This window comes from Hyaena hyaena, unplaced genomic scaffold, assembly GCF_003009895.1.
Source record: "Hyaena hyaena isolate Hyena2069 unplaced genomic scaffold, ASM300989v1 scaffold_545, whole genome shotgun sequence".
NCBI lineage: Eukaryota > Metazoa > Chordata > Mammalia > Carnivora > Hyaenidae > Hyaena > Hyaena hyaena.
Window position 1 is genome coordinate 245,314 of NW_024081178.1, and position 22,458 is coordinate 267,771.

At 44.8% G+C, this 22,458-nt stretch overlaps 1 protein-coding gene across 1 annotated transcript in view; it reads left to right on the top strand.

The window, feature by feature from the left end:
• The window catches only part of CSMD1 (CUB and Sushi multiple domains 1), a 467,695-nt gene that overhangs the window by 241,041 nt on the left and 204,196 nt on the right, over positions 1–22,458 (top strand). The window contains exon 30 of the mRNA XM_039255776.1: positions 13,870–13,974. Coding sequence (XP_039111707.1) covers positions 13,870–13,974 — 105 coding nt within the window. The remainder of the gene's footprint in view (positions 1–13,869; positions 13,975–22,458) is intronic.

A 22,458-nucleotide genomic window follows, 5' to 3' on the forward strand; every position in this document is an offset into this window, starting at 1 on the left:
CCCAGAAACTCGGCCTCTCCCTCCGGCCTGTGCCACGAGCCGTACTAGTCAGCCAGTACAGTTAGTATTCGCTCTTCCGTTCTTTCATCCTGGGAGGTTACCTTGCTTCCTCCCTCCCCCCCCCAAACAGCATCCACATATCAAAATCCCCAACAGGGGGGTGCCCGGGTGGCCTGGTCAGTCAAGCCTCTGACTCTTGACCTGGATTCGGGTCATGATCTCACGGGCTTGTGAGTTCGAGCCCCACGTCAGGCTGTGTGCTGACACCGGGGATGCTGCTTAGGATTCTCTCTCTTCCTCTCTCTCTGCCCCTTTCTGACATTCTCTCTCTCTCTCTCTCTCTCTCTCTCTCTCTATTCTCTTTCTCTCTCTCTCAAAATAAATAAACCTTAAAAAGTTAAAAATCCCGACAGAGTAGTAGTATCAAGGTCACCGCCCTCCCTGTCACCATCAGCGTCATGGCAAACGGTGACTGTTCGCGATCCCTGGTGGGGCCGGGCTGACTGACCCCTGGAGCAGCACTCTGCACATCGTGCTGCCCTTGCCCTCATCTTAGAGCTGAGGGACAGGATTAGCCAGATTGCACAGAAAACATAGTGTTTCTCGGAGTGCCCCCGACCGCACAGGCCACGCCTCGTGCAGCCCCGGCTCGGGGACGCTGTCTCCTGGCCGTCCTGCTGCAAGAGGCAGGATCGGAAAGGAGAGTGGGTGACGGGCAGGCTGCAAAAGAGCACCTGCCTCAGCTCTGCTCTTACCACGCGCAACCTAACTGGCTCCGGCGTTGTCTCTGGACGCGGCAGATAAACGTATTTCACATGGCCACTTAAAGTTTAGTGCAAACGCATGCCAGGGTCATGTGTAACTCCTCACACGACGCCTGCGTGTGTCTTTCTTCGTATGATTTATCTTTGGGACTTTCAGGCACCACCGCCCCTGTCACACCTACGAGCTTCATCTCAAGTGCTGCCCCCACCGTAATTCCCTTCACCGCCTCGCCACACAGCGCTTGTCGCAGTTGCACTTGGCGTGGGACTTTTTAAGGCGCCTGCTCTGTACCCACAAGATGCAGGCGCCGTATTTGCTGTTAGGAATAAAAAGTCTCCATCACTAAAATAGCAGCAGCAACACACTTTAAAATCTATATGCAGAGGGCAAAACGTAGTAAGATTTATAATTGTGATAAGATATATTTTCATCATATATAAATATAATAATGTAACCTAGTAGTATCTATAACTTTTGGCAAATATGCAATATCACAGGCAGGTGTTGGGTGGTGAAGGAGGTCAAAAGTAACCTTTTGCTAGGATTTGGGGAACAAATAAAGAAATAACTGATAGTATAAAATATCTGGGGAGAATTACAATATCTTAACAGATGAGTAGAACATGGGCAGATAAATCAAAGAGAGAAGAGCTCCAGGCAGCAGAAGCCTGTGGTCTAGCGCGTCTGTCTGTTGCACAGTGAGCCCTTGAACAATGTGGCTTTGAACCACAGGGGTCCACTCACACATGGAATTTGTTCAATAAACAGAGAACAATATGGTAAACATACTTTCTCTTCCTTATGATTTTCTTGAGTAAAACTTGCTTGCAAAGTATGCCTTTTGGGATTTTTTATCTGAAGTTCAAATTTCCTCATTCAGATCTATTTTTTATATATTTTTTATACATCAGCCTGGATTAAACCTTCTCGGCAATAAGTACTATCCACTGTATGCGAACTTAGCTTCAGGTGTGTGTTTTTATATTTCTTAGTTAATATTAGGAATAGTTTGATTTCTCAAAAAGAAAGGTTTAACCTTGAGCTAAGTTTTCCACCCAATTTTCCAAGGCACGATTGTGCTACTGAACACATTTACATGCAAGCGTGTGTAAATGTTCTTTGTATCTACCAAGGTAGTTGTGTGATTGATTGACCAAGGTTAGCAAGAATGACTTACGAAAAGACAGTAAAAATAATCATAATTAAAAAAGTAAACATACTGCCTGCATATATGGCAAAGGAAAACAATAGCAATCTTCTCTTTCTTGTTTTCATTTTTGGAATTAGTCAGGAGAACAAAACCATTTTTTCCTGTTACTTCATGTGTGTGTAAATTTAAATTTATTAAGTCAGTTGATGGTATTAAAACTATAGAACTCAAGATGCATTTCTAACTAAAAATTGGGTTCACTTTTAATAGTAAACAGTGTCTCTAGCTAAATGTATAGATTTTAGCTACACTTTTCAATTTTTTTCCAAGTTTCTACGTAAATTCCAGTCAGTTTACTGGAAGTGAATGTTAGTTTCAAGTGTGTGACGCAGGGATGCAACACTGCTGTACGATACCCAGTGAGCATCATGAGGGCCTCCTTAGTCCCCAGAATCTAAAACTATTTGGCATAAATACCAGCTCAGTTCTGACCACGATCCACAGGACATAGCACAAACTTCATGGGTTGAGGGCGCGGTTTTCCAATTCACCTCGGACCCCAGTCCCATGCTGTGTCCTTAGACCTCCCGCCCTTTGACCAACTGGCTAAAGACTCTAGGATTTATCTTAGTTTGAACCATCCTCTTATATAACTCACAGAACGAACCTGTGAAAGCAACATGCTGATAAATTTAGTGGATTCTAAAGTAATCAGACCAGAAACAGCCACACGAAGGGACTCATAGAGACCATCAGGGAGGGTCTCGAACATGAGCCTTCGTGACCTCAGGACGAGTCGCTTTCCAGCCACAGCGATGCGTGTTACCAGCCTGTCCAGACTTTCCGCTGGGTTTTCATCCTGCAGGCAGGTTCAAGCCCTGGTTACAAGGTAGAACTCGGCTTTCAGCTCCTTCCCCCACAGAGGTTGGGAGGTCAGGCTGACATCATCTGGCTCAAAACTCCTGTCCTTCCCACAAGCACAGCCACCACCCTGTGTATTCACATGATCGTAATCATAGCTACCATCACCTCTGGTGGGGTTGAAGGAGCCCATGTTGAATAACAGAGATGTTCCTCTCACTCAGAACAGTCCTCGAGTTAAGGGGTTATGCTGGATACCAGGAACCCAGAGCAGGCAGATTCCTCACTCCACACAACCGCGTATTAACAGTGCGAGCAGAGACTACACCACGAGTTTGATTCTTTATAATTCTGAGATGTCCCATACGAAAGGAGTAACAAAAAACTACTTAGTAAGACCTTAAGAAAACATAGATGATGTATAAGTTTTACAATTGTTCTTTTTTTTCATAATATTTGCTTTTGATCACAGTGTTTTATGATTCACGTTGGCTTGATTGTTTATGACAGACGTGATGACGGAGAGGTCTCTGAGCCCACACCAGCTCTAAGATCATAATTGATACGCTCCCTATATTCTTGTCCAAAGTAGAAATAGGCGTTCATCATATATCAAGGTCTGGATTAAGAAATTCTTCTGAAAAAATAATTATGGAATTTGCCATTGCTGTTAACTTTCTTGCAAAATGCAAGACGCAGGCTTCTTGTAAAATTTCCAGCAGAAATGCAAAGCGCAGATGTCTTGCCAAACTCCGAGCAAAAATGCAAAGATGTAAACTTTTAAGAAAACTGATGTTAAGTTAAATAAAAACAGGTGAGCAAGTAAAGTGATCAAAGAAAAAGTCATTAATAAATGACATGTGAAGATATAAATCTGATTTAAATTCATCGAATGGGAGCTAACATGATACATTGTTTTATATAATTTAATTTTAATTAATTTGTCTTCTCCCAAATTAAGAGTCTGTCTGACTTAGATTGAACTTCTTTACACTTAAAATCAATTGCATTAAAGAACGTACAGTGTTGTGCCATATGCAAATATATAATAATATTACAGTATTGCCAACATATTTTTTTTCTGAAGTTAAACAGACCACTTACATTTTATAGTTTAATATTCAAAGGTTTATGTATTTTAGATGACCTGAAGATGTTTGAATGTGGGTGACTTGGTTGTTTCTAAGACCTTTTCACCTTCCAAGGTAATCGCATTTTCTTGTGAGTAAGCCCGGTCATCCACATCCTTCTCCTCTGGGCTGTATTTTCCCTTGGTCACATATGCATATTGTGGGGAAAATGTGAGTAAGACCCACATTCACCAATTTAGCATTTTTTACAGCTGTGGCCATTGTGAATAACAAGGGTGTGTTCAATTGAAAAAAGTAATCCATGGTTTATGAATATGCCCCGTTGAAAAAGTAATCAAGAAAATTCCTAATTTACACTCTACAAATACCTACAGTAGTGCCCCTTACCTACACGTTTGCTTTCTGTGGTCTCAGTTACCCAGGACCAGCCATTGCCCTGGAAGTAGACGGTCTTCCATGTGACATCGTATCTGAGGGTCAGTACTAACCTAATGCTGTATCACGTGCCCGCATCATTCGCCTCACTCTGTGCCTCTAGATGGGCCTTGCAGCATCTCACACCATCACATGACTACAGGACAATAAGACATTTTGGGAGAAAGACCACATTCACATAACTTTTATTATGATACCTGTTATAATTGTTCCATTTTATTATTAGTTGTTGTTGATCTCTTACTGTGCTTAATTTATAAATTACACGTTAACATGGGTGTGCATGGAGAGCAGACATGGGGTTTGTGGTTCCTGTCTGTGGTTTGGGGCATTCACTGGGGGTCTTAGCATGGATCTCCTGTGGATAAAGGAGGGCTGCTGTATACCAAGTTATGTACCACAGTGACAGTGGAGAAAGTGCTTCTCTTACACAGTTATAAGTGCTGCACACTTCCGGTTGCTCTGTAATTTTGCTTACTCTTGCCCAAGAGAAGAAGAGTGGCTTTCCTGATGGTGAGAGCCTCTCGCTCTTGGACTTGGGTGCGTAATGAGCACACCAGTGTGGAAAGGAATGACATCACAGTCATTAGCACTCACTCATCCTGTGAACAATGGACCCAGCAGGGCCGGTCCATCACTTTCCTTCCCTATGTTTTGGCTGAGACCACGTATCTGAGGGGTCTTCAGCTTTGCACCTGCAAGCTTTGGGGGAAGTTACCTTGGGTTCTGGTTCTAGCCCTCTCTTTCTCTCCATCTCTCCTTCTGCACCCGCACTGCTCTGGCAGAGTCTGGTGTTGCCCCTCATACTACCCACACAGTAGCAGGACCCCAGCTCTTTCTTTGGAGGGGCATGTGGCATTTGTCCAGATTTAGAAGAAAGACAAAAACTTCTGGCTATGTGTCTTCTTTTATTCACCATCAGACAGACTCCTGAGGCCACGAAGGATGAACGGTTTCATTCCCAGCGGACACAGCAGGGTATCTTCATAGCTGATTTTGTGAGGGACGGCGTGGATTTTAAGATTTCATTGTGACTGACTGTCTTTTCCCATATACTTGTTGGAAGTATTTGGAACAGTCAGGGACCAACCCAAGACTGGTTGAGCAAGAGGGTAGCCGGTAAGGTCGGATGGCCGGGTACGTACAAACTGAGGGCGTGAGTAATACATCGACCACACTGAGAACCAGGCTTCTCTGTGTTTGCTAAACGGGTTAGAGAAATGGAAAGGAGGAAGGCTACTTGGATTTGAATTAGAGGTATCAGTGCGAACTCATGGTTTTAATATGTATAGATGAAAATAGAAATGTGAGTGTACGTGCGTGCGTGTGTATGTGTGTGTGCGTATTTCCCACCTCTGTCTTTTGGCAGATGTAAAACAGCACCCCAGTAGCCATGAACACCCTCTGGCACCAACTCTGGCTTTCTGGATATCAACTTAATACTATTTTTCCCTAGAGGAATGAATGTTCTCTGAGAAATGAAGATTCATGTTTCAAGGCTCTGGTGGGCGGGTGTGTGTGTGTGTGTGTGTGTGTGTGTGTGTATTTACACACACACTGAACCACTCTGTATAAAATAGAACTCTATGAGTCCATCCCAGTATAAGTAGGTAACGCGTAAACAAAATGAATGGAGAAAGATGCCCCCCACAGCATGCAAACTAAAACATCTAGAAGGAAGATGGAATTAGAGAATCCTCATCTGGTACCTGTTCCAACAATAAGTGGTTCAGGCTGCAACGTCAGTGGACGCGAGAGCCGCTGGGTGGAATCCCGATGAGCACAGCACATTCACGGTCCCCTGCAGCTCCTGATCCAGGCTCATCGAAAGCAGGAGGATTGTAACGTCACAGGGAGAACCCCGGCAGGTGCCACTTTCACCAGGCAGTAACGGTATGGCCTCCAGCGACAGGCCACGGTGCGAACTGCTGTCAAAAATGAAGACAAGCGAGAGCTTGAGTTCTGGTGGGGCTGTACCCGTGCAGGGGTAATGCCCTCCATCCTGGCCCATCAAACAGGAAAAATTCTTGCCAGAACTGCATGGGCTGAGTGTAATAGGTAAGACCGTCAGACAGACTCAAATTGAAAAACGTTCCACACAAAATATGTGCTTGTATTTTTCAAAAGTATCGAGTTGATAAAGGTGTATGGATCTCTTCTAAATGGAAGAAAACAAAGGGAACCTACGACTGAATGTGTTGAGTGACCATGGACAGAACCCTTTTGCTACAAAAGCCAGTATTGGAGAAAATGAAATGAGATCTGTGGATTGGACATTCAGGACTATTGTGTCTAGGTTAGGTTTCTGATATGAGATGTTCTGTTGTAAGGAGCACACATTGAAGTATTTTTACATGGAATGGGCCATCATGTTTGTAACTTACAAATTGTTTAGAATAAAAATAATTTTACATATATACACATGTATAAATTAGAGATAGAGATAAACATAATTAATATGTAATATAGAAAGATATAGTGGATATGTGTGATTTTCATGCTATATTTGCACCTTTTTAATGTTTATTTATTTTGAGAGAGAGAGAGAAGAAGACAGAGAGTGGGTGAGGGGCACAGAGAGAGAATCCAAGCAGGCTTTGCACTGTCAGCACAGAGTTCAATATAGGGCTCGATCCCATGAACCATGAGATCATGACCTGAGCTGAAATCAAGAGTTGGACCCTTAACCACAGAGACATCCAGGCTCCCTGAACCTTGTTTGAGGTAGAAATGATTTGAAATTTTTTAACAGGAGCTTTTTAAAAACTGTGTATGGGAAAAGAATGATAAATCAGTCATAAAATTCAAATATCTTTAAAAGCACAATCAATATTTAAACTTTTTTTTGTTTCTGTGGTACTTTAAAATATCTATAAAATAATATTGAGCCCGTTTTAAAAGTTTGTTATTGGGTAAAAACAAGCAAGAATGAGTAGTTGTTAAAGGTACACATTTTGGGAAAAACAAATGACTGACTTCTTGAATAGGTTCAACTTTTTTAAAAAATCGTGTTTGAACAGCCATATATATGTGTGTGTGTGTATATATGTGTGTGTGTACATATGTATATATATATATATATATATATATATATATATATATCTTCTGTTGTAGCCATCTAAAATCATTTTTGGAAGTAGGCAGGCTATAAATTATACATGAATAGAGTAGATCAAGCTTCATACCAATTTGTAGCCGACAGTATTACGGGGAGGTAGATATCTGTGCTGATAGTAGAATCTGTCGGAGCGATAATGCTGTTTCTCAGTTGTCTGTGTTAGGCGTTGCTCTATCTGGGTCACAGGAAAACAATATGAGCAAAAATATACTGCCTGTGGCAACACTTCTAAAAACATCTCCCAGCTGCATTTTGCGTGCTGGGAATAACTTCCCGTCTAGGTTGCCGAGAGAGGCCTGGGTGGGCACCTGCTCACAGCGGGTGTGGCTTGCCATCCTCCAGCTGGGGCCTGGTGCTCGCTGCACGGCACCCTCCCAGGCTCCCTGGCTGATTGGCACCCGTGTGTCTGATGTGTCACCTGAGCCATCCAGACCCAGCATCTGTTGTAGAGGAGGAAGTGGTTATTTCATACCAGAGGTACAGTGGTAACACGTGGAAGGAAGCCCACTCACACAGCATTGCCATGTACATGACCTGTGTTGCTCACGTGTAAGGGACTTCATATGTTCACTTGAGGGGCACCTGAGTGCCTCAGTCCATTAGGCATCTAACATCGGCCCAGGCCATGATCTTGTGATGTGTGAGTTCTAGCCCCACGTTGGGCTCTGTGCTGACAGCTCAGACCCTGCTTGGGATTCTCACTCCCTTCTTCTCTCTGCCCCTCCCTACTTGGGTTCTCACTATCTCTCAAAGTAAATCAATCAATCAAACAAACAAACAAACAAACAAACTTTAAAAAGTGCATCATCTTTATTTTACAGAACTGGAACCTAGTAAGATGTTTGCAGCGATGAGTTAACTTGGGGGAAGGGGTCGGGTGGAGGTGGGTTTCTGGCCACACTGTAGCCCAGTCAGCCAAAGACAAGCAAACCAAAAAGTCAAACAATGTGCAGTACATACCTGTATGTACAAATTCCTCTACTGGGCCCTGAAGGCTGTGAACTAGATTTTAGAAAGCACGAGCTTGCATCTCATCCCCCACAGAGAGCAGATTGGGAGCAATCTGAACCAAGCAAGAGCCCTGGAGAGGAGTGTTGTCCTCCCTGTGAAGTCGGAGAACAGCAGTGTCCCTACCGACAAGGGCGGCCTGGGTGGTGGCTGTAGGGGAAGGCAGCCGCGTCACCGTCTGCTCTCTGGTGGAAGACGCATCGGTGGAGAGAGAGGAAGGAGGCAAGCCTCGAAGGACTTTAAGTTGGGGCATCTGGGGGCTCAGTTGGTTGAGCGTCCAACTCCTGCTTTCGGCTCAGGTCATGATCCCGGGGTTATGGGATCGAGCCCCGTGCTGGGCTCTGCACTGAGCGTGGAACCTGCTTGGGATTCTCTCTGTCTGTCTTCTGCCACTCTCCCTGCTCCTGCTTTCTCTCTCTCTAAAAACAAATACATAAAAATGAATTAAAATGAAAAAATAAAAAAAATTAGTTCATTGAAGAGAGTAATGCAGCAGAAAAAGCCGTTGGTTACGCCATGTGCCAGGTGAAAGCAGGCCGACGGTAGCGCAGTGCTGTCCTGACACCTGCTCTGGTTGGGTTCACTAGATGTGCGGTGAGATAGCGTTCTGTCTGCGGAGTCACCTAGAACTACTGACCCGGTGCTGGCTAGGGCAGTGCGTGTACAAAGGTACTCGCGGTGATGATCTCCCGTGGTGTCGGGAAGGGCCGAGTCACTGCACCGCACACCTGAAGCCGATGTAACTCTGCGTTAACGGTCCTGGAGTTAAGTTCTTTTCAAGTCGGGAACCACTGGAAAAAATACCTCGGAATGAAGACATAATGCAGGACTGAGAAGACAGCAGCCATCAGACAGTGAACGCCAACGGGAAAGAATCGGTTTCTGGGGGAGGTCTCTCTCTTTCTGGTCTTGACGTGGCTGCGTCTTGAGCTGGGCCAGCAGGTGGACGCCTTCCTCCCTCTTCCTCCTGAGTGGCTGTCTGAGGCCTTGGGTGGGCCCTCGTTGGGGGAGGGGAGGAGTGTTCCTCAGAAAGACTGTTTCCCTTTTTGGAAACAGGCTAGGTTTCCTCTCTGCTGTATTCTTCTATCTACACTCCATTAGTTATTGGGCCATTTCAGCAACGGTCTTTCTCTGTGTGTTTGTGCCGACCAGCAGGAATTGACTCCTGGTTTAAAAACAATTCATGTGTCTGCCTCTCCCTCTCTCTCTCTCTCTCGTTCTCTGTCTCTCTTTGTCTCTGTCTCTCTCTCTCTATCTCTCTCTCAAACCAAGGTCAAACAGCAAACAGGTTAAACCTCCAAACAGCTCCTAAGTGTTTATCACTCAGCACACAAGTACAGCGTTCTTAGAGTGAATTGTGCACTAAAGGCTCAGGCCTTCACAGACCCCCTCCAGAGCCAGCCCTCTCGACATCCAGGAAAATGGTGTGAGACACAGAGCCTAAACCCACCAGGGACTCCGAACTTCAGAAGAGTTTCCACCCCTGCGTGCACACACATGCACACCCACGCGGTCAGCGCAAAGCGGGGGCGTGTGTCTTCTCTCCTCTCCCTCTGTCACCATGCTTCTCCCAGCACACTTGGTGGTGGTCCGGATGTGGACTGGCCAGATGCCAGGACAGATGCTCATTCTGAGGGTGAGCCTTTGTAAATCCAGGAAAAAGACTCTACGCTCTAATCCGAGGCAATGAAAAGTCCTTAATGTATTTGCAGAATGCAATCAACAAGCTCATTTGCATTTGTGACAGGATGTTTTATTGGGATATTATTTCTGTCTCCATCCACTGGGATTCTTCCCGACCTCGTTCCGAGAGAGAGCCAGGTTTTGCCCTTGGCCTAAAAGCAGGAGCTGTCCACACCCTGCGCTAAACCCACTCCTGGCTCTGCTCCTCCAAACACCACAGCTTCTGAAGCACCGGGGGCAGGGGCCCAAGGTCAACGCAGTTGGGATGACGAGAAGGAAGGTTCAAACTCCCCAGTCCTGGACGTCCCCTGGGAGCTCATCATGGAATCAGTCCCTCATGGTGCCTCACGGAGGGGCCGGGGCCTCAGGAAGTGGTGACACGAAGATGCGCTTAGAAAGGCAAGGAGCCTCCTGTCGGGGGCATGCACGGGGCCTTGGACCCGCTGGGACCCAAGGGACCCCATGCGTTTGGAGCCGCTGGAATCCACGGGACCGCATCCGCTGGGAAATGATGTATGTGAAGAACGATAGACCTGAGACTTTGGGACTGTTCACTAGCCTCACGCAGGGAAGGGGTCCCCAGTAAGGATTCAATTTCCCCAGCTCTTTGGCTGAGACCTCACAGCCACACTGAAGTTGTTGTAAAATTTCAGTGAAAGATGTGTCTGCCAGCCGTGTCTAGAAATGCAATTTATAAGCATCATTCATATGTGGAAGGATGCTCGTGTGTGCAGAGTGTGGCCAGTGTGGAGAGAAGACGACTCGGGATTTGGGAGGGCAGATGCTTCCTTCCTGAGTCCCAGCCGAAGCCGAGGGGGGTGGTAGCGGGGGGAACAGGGCGGGCACCTGATCAGAGCCCCAGCAGCTCCCTGGTTCTGTGGTCTACTTCTCGTCCTCAAGCGTTTACTGAACGTCCATCTTCCAGGCTCTGTGCTAATAAGCAGGGGAGGTTCTCCTTTGTAGCCCGCCAGGAAAGACCTGGAACGTTTGACCAGGTGGTTATCGGGTCTGTCCAGCTGGTAAAGTCAGGTTTGTTGAATGAATAAGTGACTGGTTTAATTTGAAAAAGAAGTAGAGATTTTTTTTTTTTAATTTTTAAACATTTATTTATTTTGAGAGAGAGACAGAGAGACAGAGAATATGCACACACACAAGCAGAGGAGAGGCAGAGAGAGGGAGAGAGAGAATCCCAAGCAGAATCATGTTAGTTTTATTGGTTTTTTGTTTGGTTTCTTTTTTTGTTGTTGTTTTTGTTGTTTGTTTTGTTTTTGTTTTTGTTTTTTGAGGAACCTCCACACCGTTGCTCACAGTGGCTGCAGCAGTCTGCATTCCCACCAGCAGTGCATGTGGGCTCCCTTTGCACCCCGTCCTCACCACCCTGTGTTTTCAGCAGCATTATCTACACTTGCCAAGATACAGAAGCAGCCCAAGTGTCCACCAGTAGAAGAATGGAAAGCGAAGACATGTACACACACACACACACACACAGGAATACTACTCAGCCACAGAAAGGAGAGGGATCTTGTCATTTGCAGTAACATGGTTGGATCTAAAGAGTATAGTACTAAGTGAAGTAAGTCAGAGAAAGATGACTTCATTCATATGTGGAGTTTAAGAAACAAAAGAGATGAACAAATAAAAAAGGAAAGAAACAAGCAGAACCCCCTGTGAAATGCAGAGGTATGGTCACCGGCGGGGGGGGGGGGTGTATGGAGATGGGTGAACCAGATGATGGGGTTCAAGAGTCCACTTATCATGACGGACACTGAGCAATACAGTTGAATCACTGTATTGTGCACCTGAAACTAATACGACAATGTACACTAATTATAATTGATTTTTTTAAGAGGGTAAAATGGATCAGAGGGAAAGAGAAAGAGCATGCTAGCCATACAATTATGGGAATACCTCGAACAGAAAACATGACTTATAAAAAAGAAGAAGCAAGAAATAACGACAGTGGTTAGATCATACAGGGTCTTAGGCCAAATCAAGGAGGCTGAAATTCCATCCTAAGATCATCAAGAATCCATGAGACTTTCAGTATGAAGTAATCATACGTCCATTAAAAAAAAAAAAAAAAGAACGCTTTCCGACTGTTGGGTAGAGATTGAATTGGTTGGGGGGCAGCGGAGATCTGCGAAACGGGTCTGGAGAGGGTTGTACTGGCGGCTCTCGCCAGGACTGGTGGCTGGCGCTGGGGGAATGGCAGTGAAAGGGGGCTCTGAGGGGGTGGCCAGGTGGGACCCATTGGCAGATGCAGGCGGGGTCGCAGAGAGGAGGAAGGCTGTGTCAGGGCGCGAGCGGATGCCAACAGTGTGCTGACTCACGTGGGGACAGGGGGTGGGCCAGGTGTTAACAGGCACAGCTCATGAGTTAGGGTTGCACACGCCACCTGCAGAGGGCCTTTGGATGCCCGCTGAGGCGAGGTCAGCGGGAGTCTGTACCCTGCGTGGTTGGAAGAAAGCTGGTGGAGGAAACCGGGATCGTGGAGACAGGGATGCCAGAGGATCCTACGTCTGCGGTGACATTCGTCGTTGGTTGGTCTTGCATAATTACAGACTCATTTCCTTGTTCTGTTATTTAAAATAGCATTTCCTTGTTCACACCACAGGGTTCTGTTCAGTGCGGCTGTTGTAGCACTTGGCTTGCTCCATGCTGAGGTTTACCCGTGGCCATTCCCTTGACCTCCAGGCAGTCCCACACGTGCACCCGGGGCGGGGGGGGGGGGATGGGAATTGGTTCCCTAGACCAGCGAGGGCAGGACTTCAGGACAAGGGGATTCACACTCGCTTATTGTTCCCCATTAATACATCCTCCCGAATACTTTAAACTCCCGACGGATGAGCGTTTCTCCTCTCCTCAGCCCCTCCGGTGTCAGACTCCGTCACCCTTGTCCTGGATGTCTGCACATCCTGCTGACTTTTTGTTTGTCACAACACAAGTCTGTACATTTTAAGGGAGGGAAGCTCCTGTGTCATGAACCTGCATTGTCCTCTTCACGCGGGCTCGGTTGAAATCGTTTCCAGCTCTCGGTGGGAACATTATTCAGTTGGGATCCCCCAAGGGTGGAGAACACACAGTCAAAAGCAGCCTTTTACCAATAATGTTGTGGATCAGTCCACCCAGGCGAACTGCTCCCCCAGCCTCTGTAAGACTTGCTCTGTTGAGGCTTTTACTTTTTTTTAAGTTTATTTATGTTGAGATTGAGAGAGAGAGAGAGAAAGAGAGCGAGCTGGGGAGGGACAGAGAGAGAGGAAGAGAGAATCCTGAGGAGCTTCCGCGCTGTCAGCACAGAGCCCAATGCGGGTCTTGAAGTCACAAACCGCGAGCAGAAACCGAAAGTCATAGGCTTAACCGTCTGAGCCCCCCAGACGCCCCTCATTTGAGCTTTTCCCTTCTTTGTTCAAGTCAAACCAGAACAAGTAAACAAACAAAATGATTATGTTGTTAAAAGAACGCCATGCGAAAAGCCAGTGCGCCGGTGTCCTGTAAGATGTGAGAACTCGGTGCCCGTACCCTGATGTGATAGAGCACCTTCGCGTCAGCTTCGGGAGGCCAGGGAGAGGTGCAACTTTTTGCTGTATGTGAACAACAGAAAGGCTGTGGGGACAGAAGGATCAAAGCCAGTACCCAGGTCACTAGGGTGCAGTCAGGCCACGGGGCTTTGTAACCCTGAACAGACTCCCCCGCATATTTTATCGAGAGCAAAGCGAATGCATGGGTGACGTTAAAGCACTTCCACCTGTTTCTTTCAGGAACCACGGTCCCGGCCCTTCTGAACAGCACGTCCAACCAGCTCTGCCTCCACTTCCAGTCTGACATTAGCGTGGCGGCCGCGGGATTCCACCTGGAGTACAAAAGTAAGGTCCCATCTGTCTGTGCCCAGCTTCCGTTGTTATACTGAGCACTTCTCAGGAAGGGAAAATAAAGCCATGCCCTACTTACATAGTAAAACATCACTGTTCCAGAACGACTCTAAAAATTGCATGAAACTGGGTCACACGAAGTCTGTGTCTCTGAAATACATATTACACAAAGCAAACTAGTGAAGAAATGTCAAAGTTGGCATCAGGAATGGTTGGATGAGTGAAGTTAGGATCTGGAATCATTGTTCACGAGCACAGAAAGGAACCATTTATGCTATGCCTGGTTTTCTTGTGAGTGGTGTTTCCATGAGCATCCAGAGGCCCAGAAAATTGTCATTTCCAAGCAGATTATGATCCTAAGGCCTGTCCACTCGTGGCCTCTAAGCCACCTGTGGCTGCACAGGGCCTTACCACCTGCTCCCCGTGTGATTCATCTTCATTGGAAGAAGATATCGAGAAGGAGACGCTAACCTTTTAAAACTGAAAGTGAAAAGTGAGTTCGTAGTCCGATAAATGGGTTGACAAAGGTCAGATGCATAAACCTTCTTTGGCGTTTGATTATGCAGGTAAACCTTGTAAAAAAGAAACAAGAATTTCCGATGAGAGTCAGGTTTATTTTAGGACATGTTTTCAGGCACTAAAAACGCTCCATGTTGATATTCATCTCCTTTAATAAGTAGTTGCAGATAAGCAAATACACGGATAAGCTTTAATAAGTGGTCTTTTGAATGGAGATAAACAGTTTGCCGAGATGGAAGCGTAGGCATGTTTGCGAAAGGCCAGATTTCCAGCTGATGATAAATATTCCGAACCAGACACAAACCACAGGGCTGTTTCCCACTTCAGTTAAATTTCCCTACTTATTACAGGCATTTGTATGCAAGTTTATTCCAATTTGTTTGAATAGGACTACTTTGGTGACAGTGTAAAATGATTCTGCAGGTGTTATTTATGTAGGAAATGTCGGGAAAAAATCTGCCACTTGGATGGAGTTTGTGAACATCTGTAGCTAGGAAACTATCAGCCTTATTTATGATAGTATTAATAAATTCGCTGATACTTTCGGCAATGCTAGGGCTGAAGAATGCATTTATCTCTTTCTTTCAAACTTACCTTGTGGCTTCAGGCTTTTCACTTCTCATAAAGAGAGGTGCGAGTACAGTGATTCGTCTGCAGTTACTATTACGTACAATCACAGGGTCAACAAGATCATTCTCTCCATTCCACTCTTTCCCCAGCCAACACACTTCATTAAAAGAGAAACACTAACATATTTCTCACTGAAATGAATCTTGTTTAAAAACCCATGGCCTTGCTTCATTACTTAATGTATGTATATTTTAGTTGGCCAAACATGGTGCTACATTTCCATTTGTTAACATTCATCAGGAATGGTTGTTTTTCTGATGCCAACACCATTCTGATCCCACCTGTGACGTTCAGGTCTTCCCTTACTGCCTTCGTGTTTATTTATTTATTTATTTATTTTTAATGTTTTATTTATTTCTGAGAGAGAGAGAGAGAGAGAAAGACAGAATGAGCAGGGGAGGGTGAAAGAGAGAGGGAGATACAAAATCTGAAGCAGGCTCCAGGCTCTGAATTGTCAGCACAGAGCCTGACATGGGGCTCGAACCCACAATATGAGATCATGACCTGAGCCAGAATCAGATGCTTAACTGACTGAGCCACCCAGGCGCCCCAACCACCTGTGTGTTTAGAGGTGCTCATTTCTCTGTTCTATTTCTTTGTACCAGAGTTTAACATGTGTTATATAATGTGTTTCTGGAATTAACCTTATGAAGGCCAACATCACACAGTATAGGGACTGTTGAACTAAGCTGCCCAAAGATTGTGTAATGTTTTTAATCCACTGACTTATTTTTACATCTGCCCTAAAATATGCACCGCTGGTCCGCAGTCCTCTGAATTCAGATTTGTCCCTAAGGTCGCTACCCATGACATCACAGTCCAAACGACAAAAGCCCACACTCTATTCCGGGTCCTGTTGGAACAGCTTGCAGCTCCTCCCTCATGGGTCCTCAGAAAGCCGTCTTCTTGAGGTGTGCCCTGTGTTTACAGGAGAAAGGACATGAGACAGGGTGTCTTCAGCCTGCACAGACTCTAGTTGCCATGCTCGTGACCCACGGAGTGCCCGGATGCCCTTCATCACGACGGCTCTTTACCGAAGCCAAAGGGCGCGTGCCCTCTCTGACCTATGATGACACGGAGCGTCACGAGTAGGTGGATGATACACGGAAGGGAAAGAAGCGTGTGAGTCAGTGTTGGGGACGCGGTTTGTCCTCAAAACCAGAGCTGCCATAGCTGGTCCACACCTACTTCTCTGTGAAGATGTTCATTTCCTCATCCAGACATGAGCACCTGGTCCCAGCAGTTATAACCATGCATCTTTTGGGATGAGCGCTGATAGGAATTTCCCAAACAAAAAACATTTTTATCTGAGGGGATGAACTATACAATTTTAATGATTGAAAAAGCAGTTCCAAGAAGGTCTGATCAGGCATGGATGACCAAGGTTCCCTTGCAGGATCTGGGTGGGAGCTCAGAGATCAGCATGATTGAGTGCTCCGTGTGTTCTGGAAGCCAGATGTCCTTCTTTAATTTATCTTAATTTAATTTAATTTAATTTTACTTTATTATTATTTTTTTAATGTTTGTGTTTTTTGAGAGAGACACAGAGAGCATGTGAGCAAGGGAGGGACAGAGAGGGAGGGAGTCACAGAATATGAAGCAGGCTCCAGGCTCTGAGCTGTCAGCACAGAGCCCATGCGGAACTCGAAGTCATGAACGATAAGATCATGACCTGAGCTGAAGTTGGACACTTAACCTACTGAGCCACCCAGGCGCCCCATATTTTTTATAATTTAATTTTAATTAATTAATTTTAAAATTTATTTAGTTATTTTGACAGAGACAGAGATAGCGTGAGGTGGAGAGGGGCATAAAGAGTTACGTGTATAGTGAGAAAAAGATAACATATCATCCATGTATAAGACCCCATCAAAAGATATTTAGTCAGACAAAAACTAAAATTGTCTAATTTCCTTTTAAAATGACATGTCTGTTTTCCAAATATTTGATTCAACAAAACTAAAAAGGAAGATATAAATGTACTGGTTACATAGAATGAAAGAAATGGCATCATTCAGCATTAAATGTAGCTTTGAATTTGTGGCAATATAAGTAGAAAGGAAATAGATATTATTTCCATAACTTTCTTTTTAAAAAGGAAAATGTAGGAATTAATTAAAGGAGATAATTTCCTTTGTTCTTTATTCTAAAAGTATTTACAATTTTCAAAGAAAGTTGTCTTTAAAAACGATTTTTTAGAAAATGCAGAAACGAACTTTATGTGACAGTCATGTATCAATGTGGAGAACATAATAGAGTTAGCTGCATTAATTTCCTTCTTGCTATGTTCAGGGATTCAATGGGTCCCATATTTTATTTCCTTTGTGTACTCATTTTAAAACAGGAATTCAGAAAGAACTCTCTAGATAAAGATTGAAATTCTGGAAAATGTGCTGAGCTTTTTGAAATCGGAAGTACTAAATATTTTTGGTAGGATTTTATCACGATCCAATATTGACAACTTTGATTGGATTACGGTGATTACAATAATCTTTATAAATACCTGCAAATTTTTGATGAATGTTTCAACAGCACTTTAATATTACATTAATGCTGATAAGGTTTCTCAACTTGAATGATGGGTGTGAGTAAACTCACAGGGGATGAGAGATTAAACAAGAATTGGTCTCAGTATAACCCTGGTGCATTTACACAGATTTCCTTCTGTGCTCTCAGAGATTAGAGCTCAGTGCTTCCCACCTAGTGAACATCTAGTAAACCAGTACTTTCTCAAAGGTCTCATGAAGTGATCTTCTTAATCTCTTCATGTTAAGCCCCTTTTAGTATTTATTTATATATTAAAAATCCATAAGAGTTTTTTCTAAATGTTCTTATTTCAAAGAATTGCCTGAGACCCTCTACTAACTTTTAGTGTGGCAGACAAAGAAGGCCTTCCTAATGCTATTAAGATTGGTTTTAGTCCCATCAGCTGATAATTATTCATGTCTTCCTAGTTTTCTATCAAGTTCTAACTGTACCGAGGACCACAGGAGTATTGAAAGTTGACCCTTGAACAGTGTGAGGATTAAGGGGTGCCAAACACCGAGTCATTGAAAATCTCTGTGTCACTTGTGACCCCCCAAAACTGAACTACTGGTACCTACTGTCCACCAGAAACCTTACCGATAACGCAGACAAGTCAATTACTCATGGTTTGCATGTTATATGTCTTATATACTGTCTTATCACAATACGTTAAGCTAGAAAATGTTATTTAAAAAATCATCTAGGAGCAAACATACGTTTATAGCACTCTACTGTGTTTATTAAAAACAAAAATTGTATGTAACTGGACTTGCCCATATTGTTCAGGGATCAACTAACTGTATTGTAAATCCTGGCCTTTGGTTTACATCACAGAGAATTCCAGAGACCCTCCTGGGGAGGTGAGGACTCCCTTGGAAGGTGACTTCAGGCATTCATCGTTAATACACTTGGTCAGGTGACAGGAGAATTCCAGCTTTATTTGGGCTTGAACGTAACACACACACACACACACACACACACACACACACACACACACGCAATAACAAGTGAACACTTTCATCCTTCCTGTGATATTTCAGTACTTTTACAAGCATAACATTTAAGTGAGAAGTGCAACATCAATCTCATGGTTCTTCCTTTGACAAATAAAGGGACTGGAAGAAAGTTTCTCTGTAGTCTTTGGAATTTTAGGCATTAAATTTGCCAACAGGCAAGAGTGGCTAGAACTGAGGACTTCTCCTAAAATTGCACCTGCAGGGTGTCACCTGTGGCTCCCACACCTGTGTAAGAGGTGGGTCCTAGCCTGATGTGTATTCACCAGCTGGCCTTCTCGATGCTGCTTGAGGGAATCACCAGTCATTGAATCAGTGATGCTGCCACCCAGGCCGCTCACGACTCAGAATCGCTCACATGAAAAGGAGCCTGATTCCAAGGGAACCATTGTGCTTGGGTGCATCGCCCTTGTGACTCAGTTGAGGCTACTTTCGTGTTTGATTGTTCTCTGCGTGGAGTGGCTTTCGCAGAACGCGCACATTTGCCTTCATTGCGTCTTGGGGTGATAGTGGCTCCTCCCTCCTCTCCCATTTGTGTTCCTGCTAAAGTGAGTTGTGGGCATCCTGAATCATTTGAACATCTCTCATAGACTCCGTGCTCTGGGCTTCATAGACAGAGTCATGACAAGACAGGCAGATGCATCTCTGCTCACGTAGAATCTGTGTTCTAGTGGCGGCTGTAACAAATGAGAAAACCTAAGGTGTCCATGATGGTTATAGATTGTGCGAAGTACCTTGAAGTAAACAGAGCTCTGACGTGCACAAAAGCTGCTGTGCTCCGTTTTAGCTGGAACGTCTGTTTTGAAGGAAAGATGGAAGAGGAGAAGTCAGTCACAAAAACACTTAAGGGAAAGCATTACAGTCAGAAAACACTATGGTCGCAGTGAGCCCAGGTGAAAGAGCGTCTAGCACACACATGAAAGTGAAGAGATCAGAGGTCTAGAATAGAGCGAGCAGTGTGAACGGTAAGAAGACAGGTAGAAGAAAGGGGCGCCTGGGTGGCTTAGTTGGTTAAGCGTCCGACTTTCGCTTAGGTCATGATCTCACGGTTCGTGGGTTCGAGCCCCACGTAGGGCTCTGTGCTGACTGCCAGCTCAGAGCCTGGAGCCTGTTTCAGTCTGTGACTCCCTCTCTCTCTGACCCTCCCCTGCTCACGCTGTCTCTATCTCTCTCTCCTAGAAATAAATAAAAAAACATTATAAAAAAAAAAAAAGAAGACAGGTAGAAGTAAGGCCCAAGGGGGGGGCGAGGAGGAGAAGGCACAGAGCCTTGTCGGCAGGACTTCAGGGTATGGGCGATGGGAAGTCATTCAAAGGTTTTCATCAGGGAAGTGGTATCATCTGGTGGATACTTCAAGCAGATTAAGCTACGGAGCAGACACCAGGTGGTGTGGGGCCATACCGACAACGGAGGGTCCTCTGCCTCAGGTAGGCACTTTGCAGTACGCGGTGGGGGGGGGGGGTGACGTGGCCCCGAGGAGGAGGGATACGTGGAGGGACAAGGATTTGACATGCAGATGGTGGGTAGACCAGATGGTACCATGGATGGACACAGAGAGTGAGAGTAAAGGGGAAGTCAGAAGGTCCTAGAGTTTGGGTTTGAAAGATGTATCTGATTTGAGTGCTGTTTGCCAAGATGGTGTGACTCAAAATCCTGAGTTCTCCACAGAGTCCATCACACCATGCCGCACATATTCGGAGTTCCGAAATCATATCTGGTTGTTTTCATGCTATTAAGTAATGGAGAAATAGAAGAGATTTTCATTCAAATTTAATTTTCACAAATAACCCAGAATATTTCGTTGGTTTCTACTAATTTTAGAATTAAAATACCTAGGAAGTTGTGCAATGAGGTTGTTTGCTAATGAAAGCCACTCAGTCTTTTTGTCTTCTGTTGTCTTTGTTCATTTGTGGGTTAGTTGTTTGTGCTATTGATTCTCTTACCTGAACGTCTGTTGTAAATGCTGCACCACCATTTGACGGCAATGGTTTTCTCTTTATCTCTGTTACAACATGGGGTTGCGCATTAAAGTTGGACAAACATAATTGAAATATTTGCTGGCTCTCGACTGCCAAAGGAATCTACACATTTCTGAGAATGGACAGGACCTGGGTGTTCTTTTCAATGCAACTCTCTTTCTGATTTTGTAGCTCGTTTTGCTTTGGAGTGAGCTCACGTTCATCAAATCCTATCCTGTTTGAGTCTGCGAGTATTATGGGAAAGCAGAATTGTTGAGCCATGGTGCGTTTCTGAGTCCAACTCTAGAAAAGTAATATGGAAAAGATTTACTGGATGTTAAACTGTCATTATCTGTACACATACAGCCCCTCTATGCCTACATAATGGGTAAATCTGGAGGTTTTGTCCTTCTAGAACAGACACTTCAATAGAGTCCCACACACAAAAGTGTATTGCTTTATTGACCAGTTGTGGTCACTCGAAAATTATAATTATCCCGTGTTTTTAATCATTCCACTGATTTCACGATCTTCTTACTAGCTTAAAACTCATAACATTATTTTATCAAATTCATCCCTTGGGTGTTGCAACTTAAAAGAATATTCTACTGCCCGTCTTGCAAACCTTCCACGGTAATTAGCTGGGGAATGAAGATGCTATAATTTGAACACGTAATGACCTGTGGCTCTGACTTGGCCAACCACTGGCTCATATTTTATGAGAAGCCCAGTCCTGTCAGATTTTAGATCAAGACTCTAGACACAGGGGTCTGGAGTTCAGCCATGTAGGTGATTGAAATAAGAAAAGTTTTGTGTGTCAGAAAGGGAGCAGTTTTGGGAGAGGACACATGACTGTTTCCCACTCCCGGAACTGTGAGGCTCCTTCTGCCTGTTCATCAGAGTTGTCTATGCTCTGTGTCCCATTTAATCAGTAAAAACGAAGTGCAAACATCCTTTCCTAGTGGACTCTCATCAAATCCACTGCCACGGACCAGATATGTGATCAGCAGGAAAGTCCTTACAGCATGTTCTCCTTAGGTCGCTGGTGGGTGTTTCGGTTAAATCCCTGCATTCCCCCACAGCTTGACATTCCCCTCATTCTTCTAATTCTTCACATTGAACTTCTGCCATAACGTTCCACTGGTCCTTCTGTCTCTGCTCCTTTGCAACCCAGTGCCACACTGGGATTTACCCCCACGTGCCTCCTTGATCCTAACATTCATCACCTGACAAAAATCCTGCAGGGGCTCAACAGAGCATCCCTCGATTCCAATGCCATCTCCACCCAATGTGCCAACTGGTTTTATCACCAACTCTTTCCCCTCAAGCCATTTAATGTGGTCAGATACCATCCACCAAGCACACTGTGTACATTCCCATTTTCACATGAGTGCTCCCCCTTCCCCCCTCACCGACGACCTCACCCCTACCTGTCTGTGCCTTCAGACCACCCGCACTTCTAGAACCTCAGCCGGCCCCCCACAGCTAAGCCTGCCTGCACTGTGTCAGTCATGTTCACTGCTTTGACCTCTGCTTTTATTAGCTTTGGTTATCCACACGCTTCAAGTTTAACACATTTCTCCCCTTTAGTACTTTTCTTTACGGCCTCCAAACCCAACTAGCCTGTTAGTTCTCTGGAATCCTGGGAAATAGGACCCTTCTTCCACACCTCCTTTCCTTAATCTCTGTATAGAACTTAGTAAATTGTGTTGACTCACTTGTTTTCATGTGATTTAATCATTAGGTGATAATGTCCAGTTGGGGGGGGGGGGAACGCTTCAAAGAGACAAGGGATAAATCTGTGATCTTGTTTTTGATAGTCCATTTTAAAT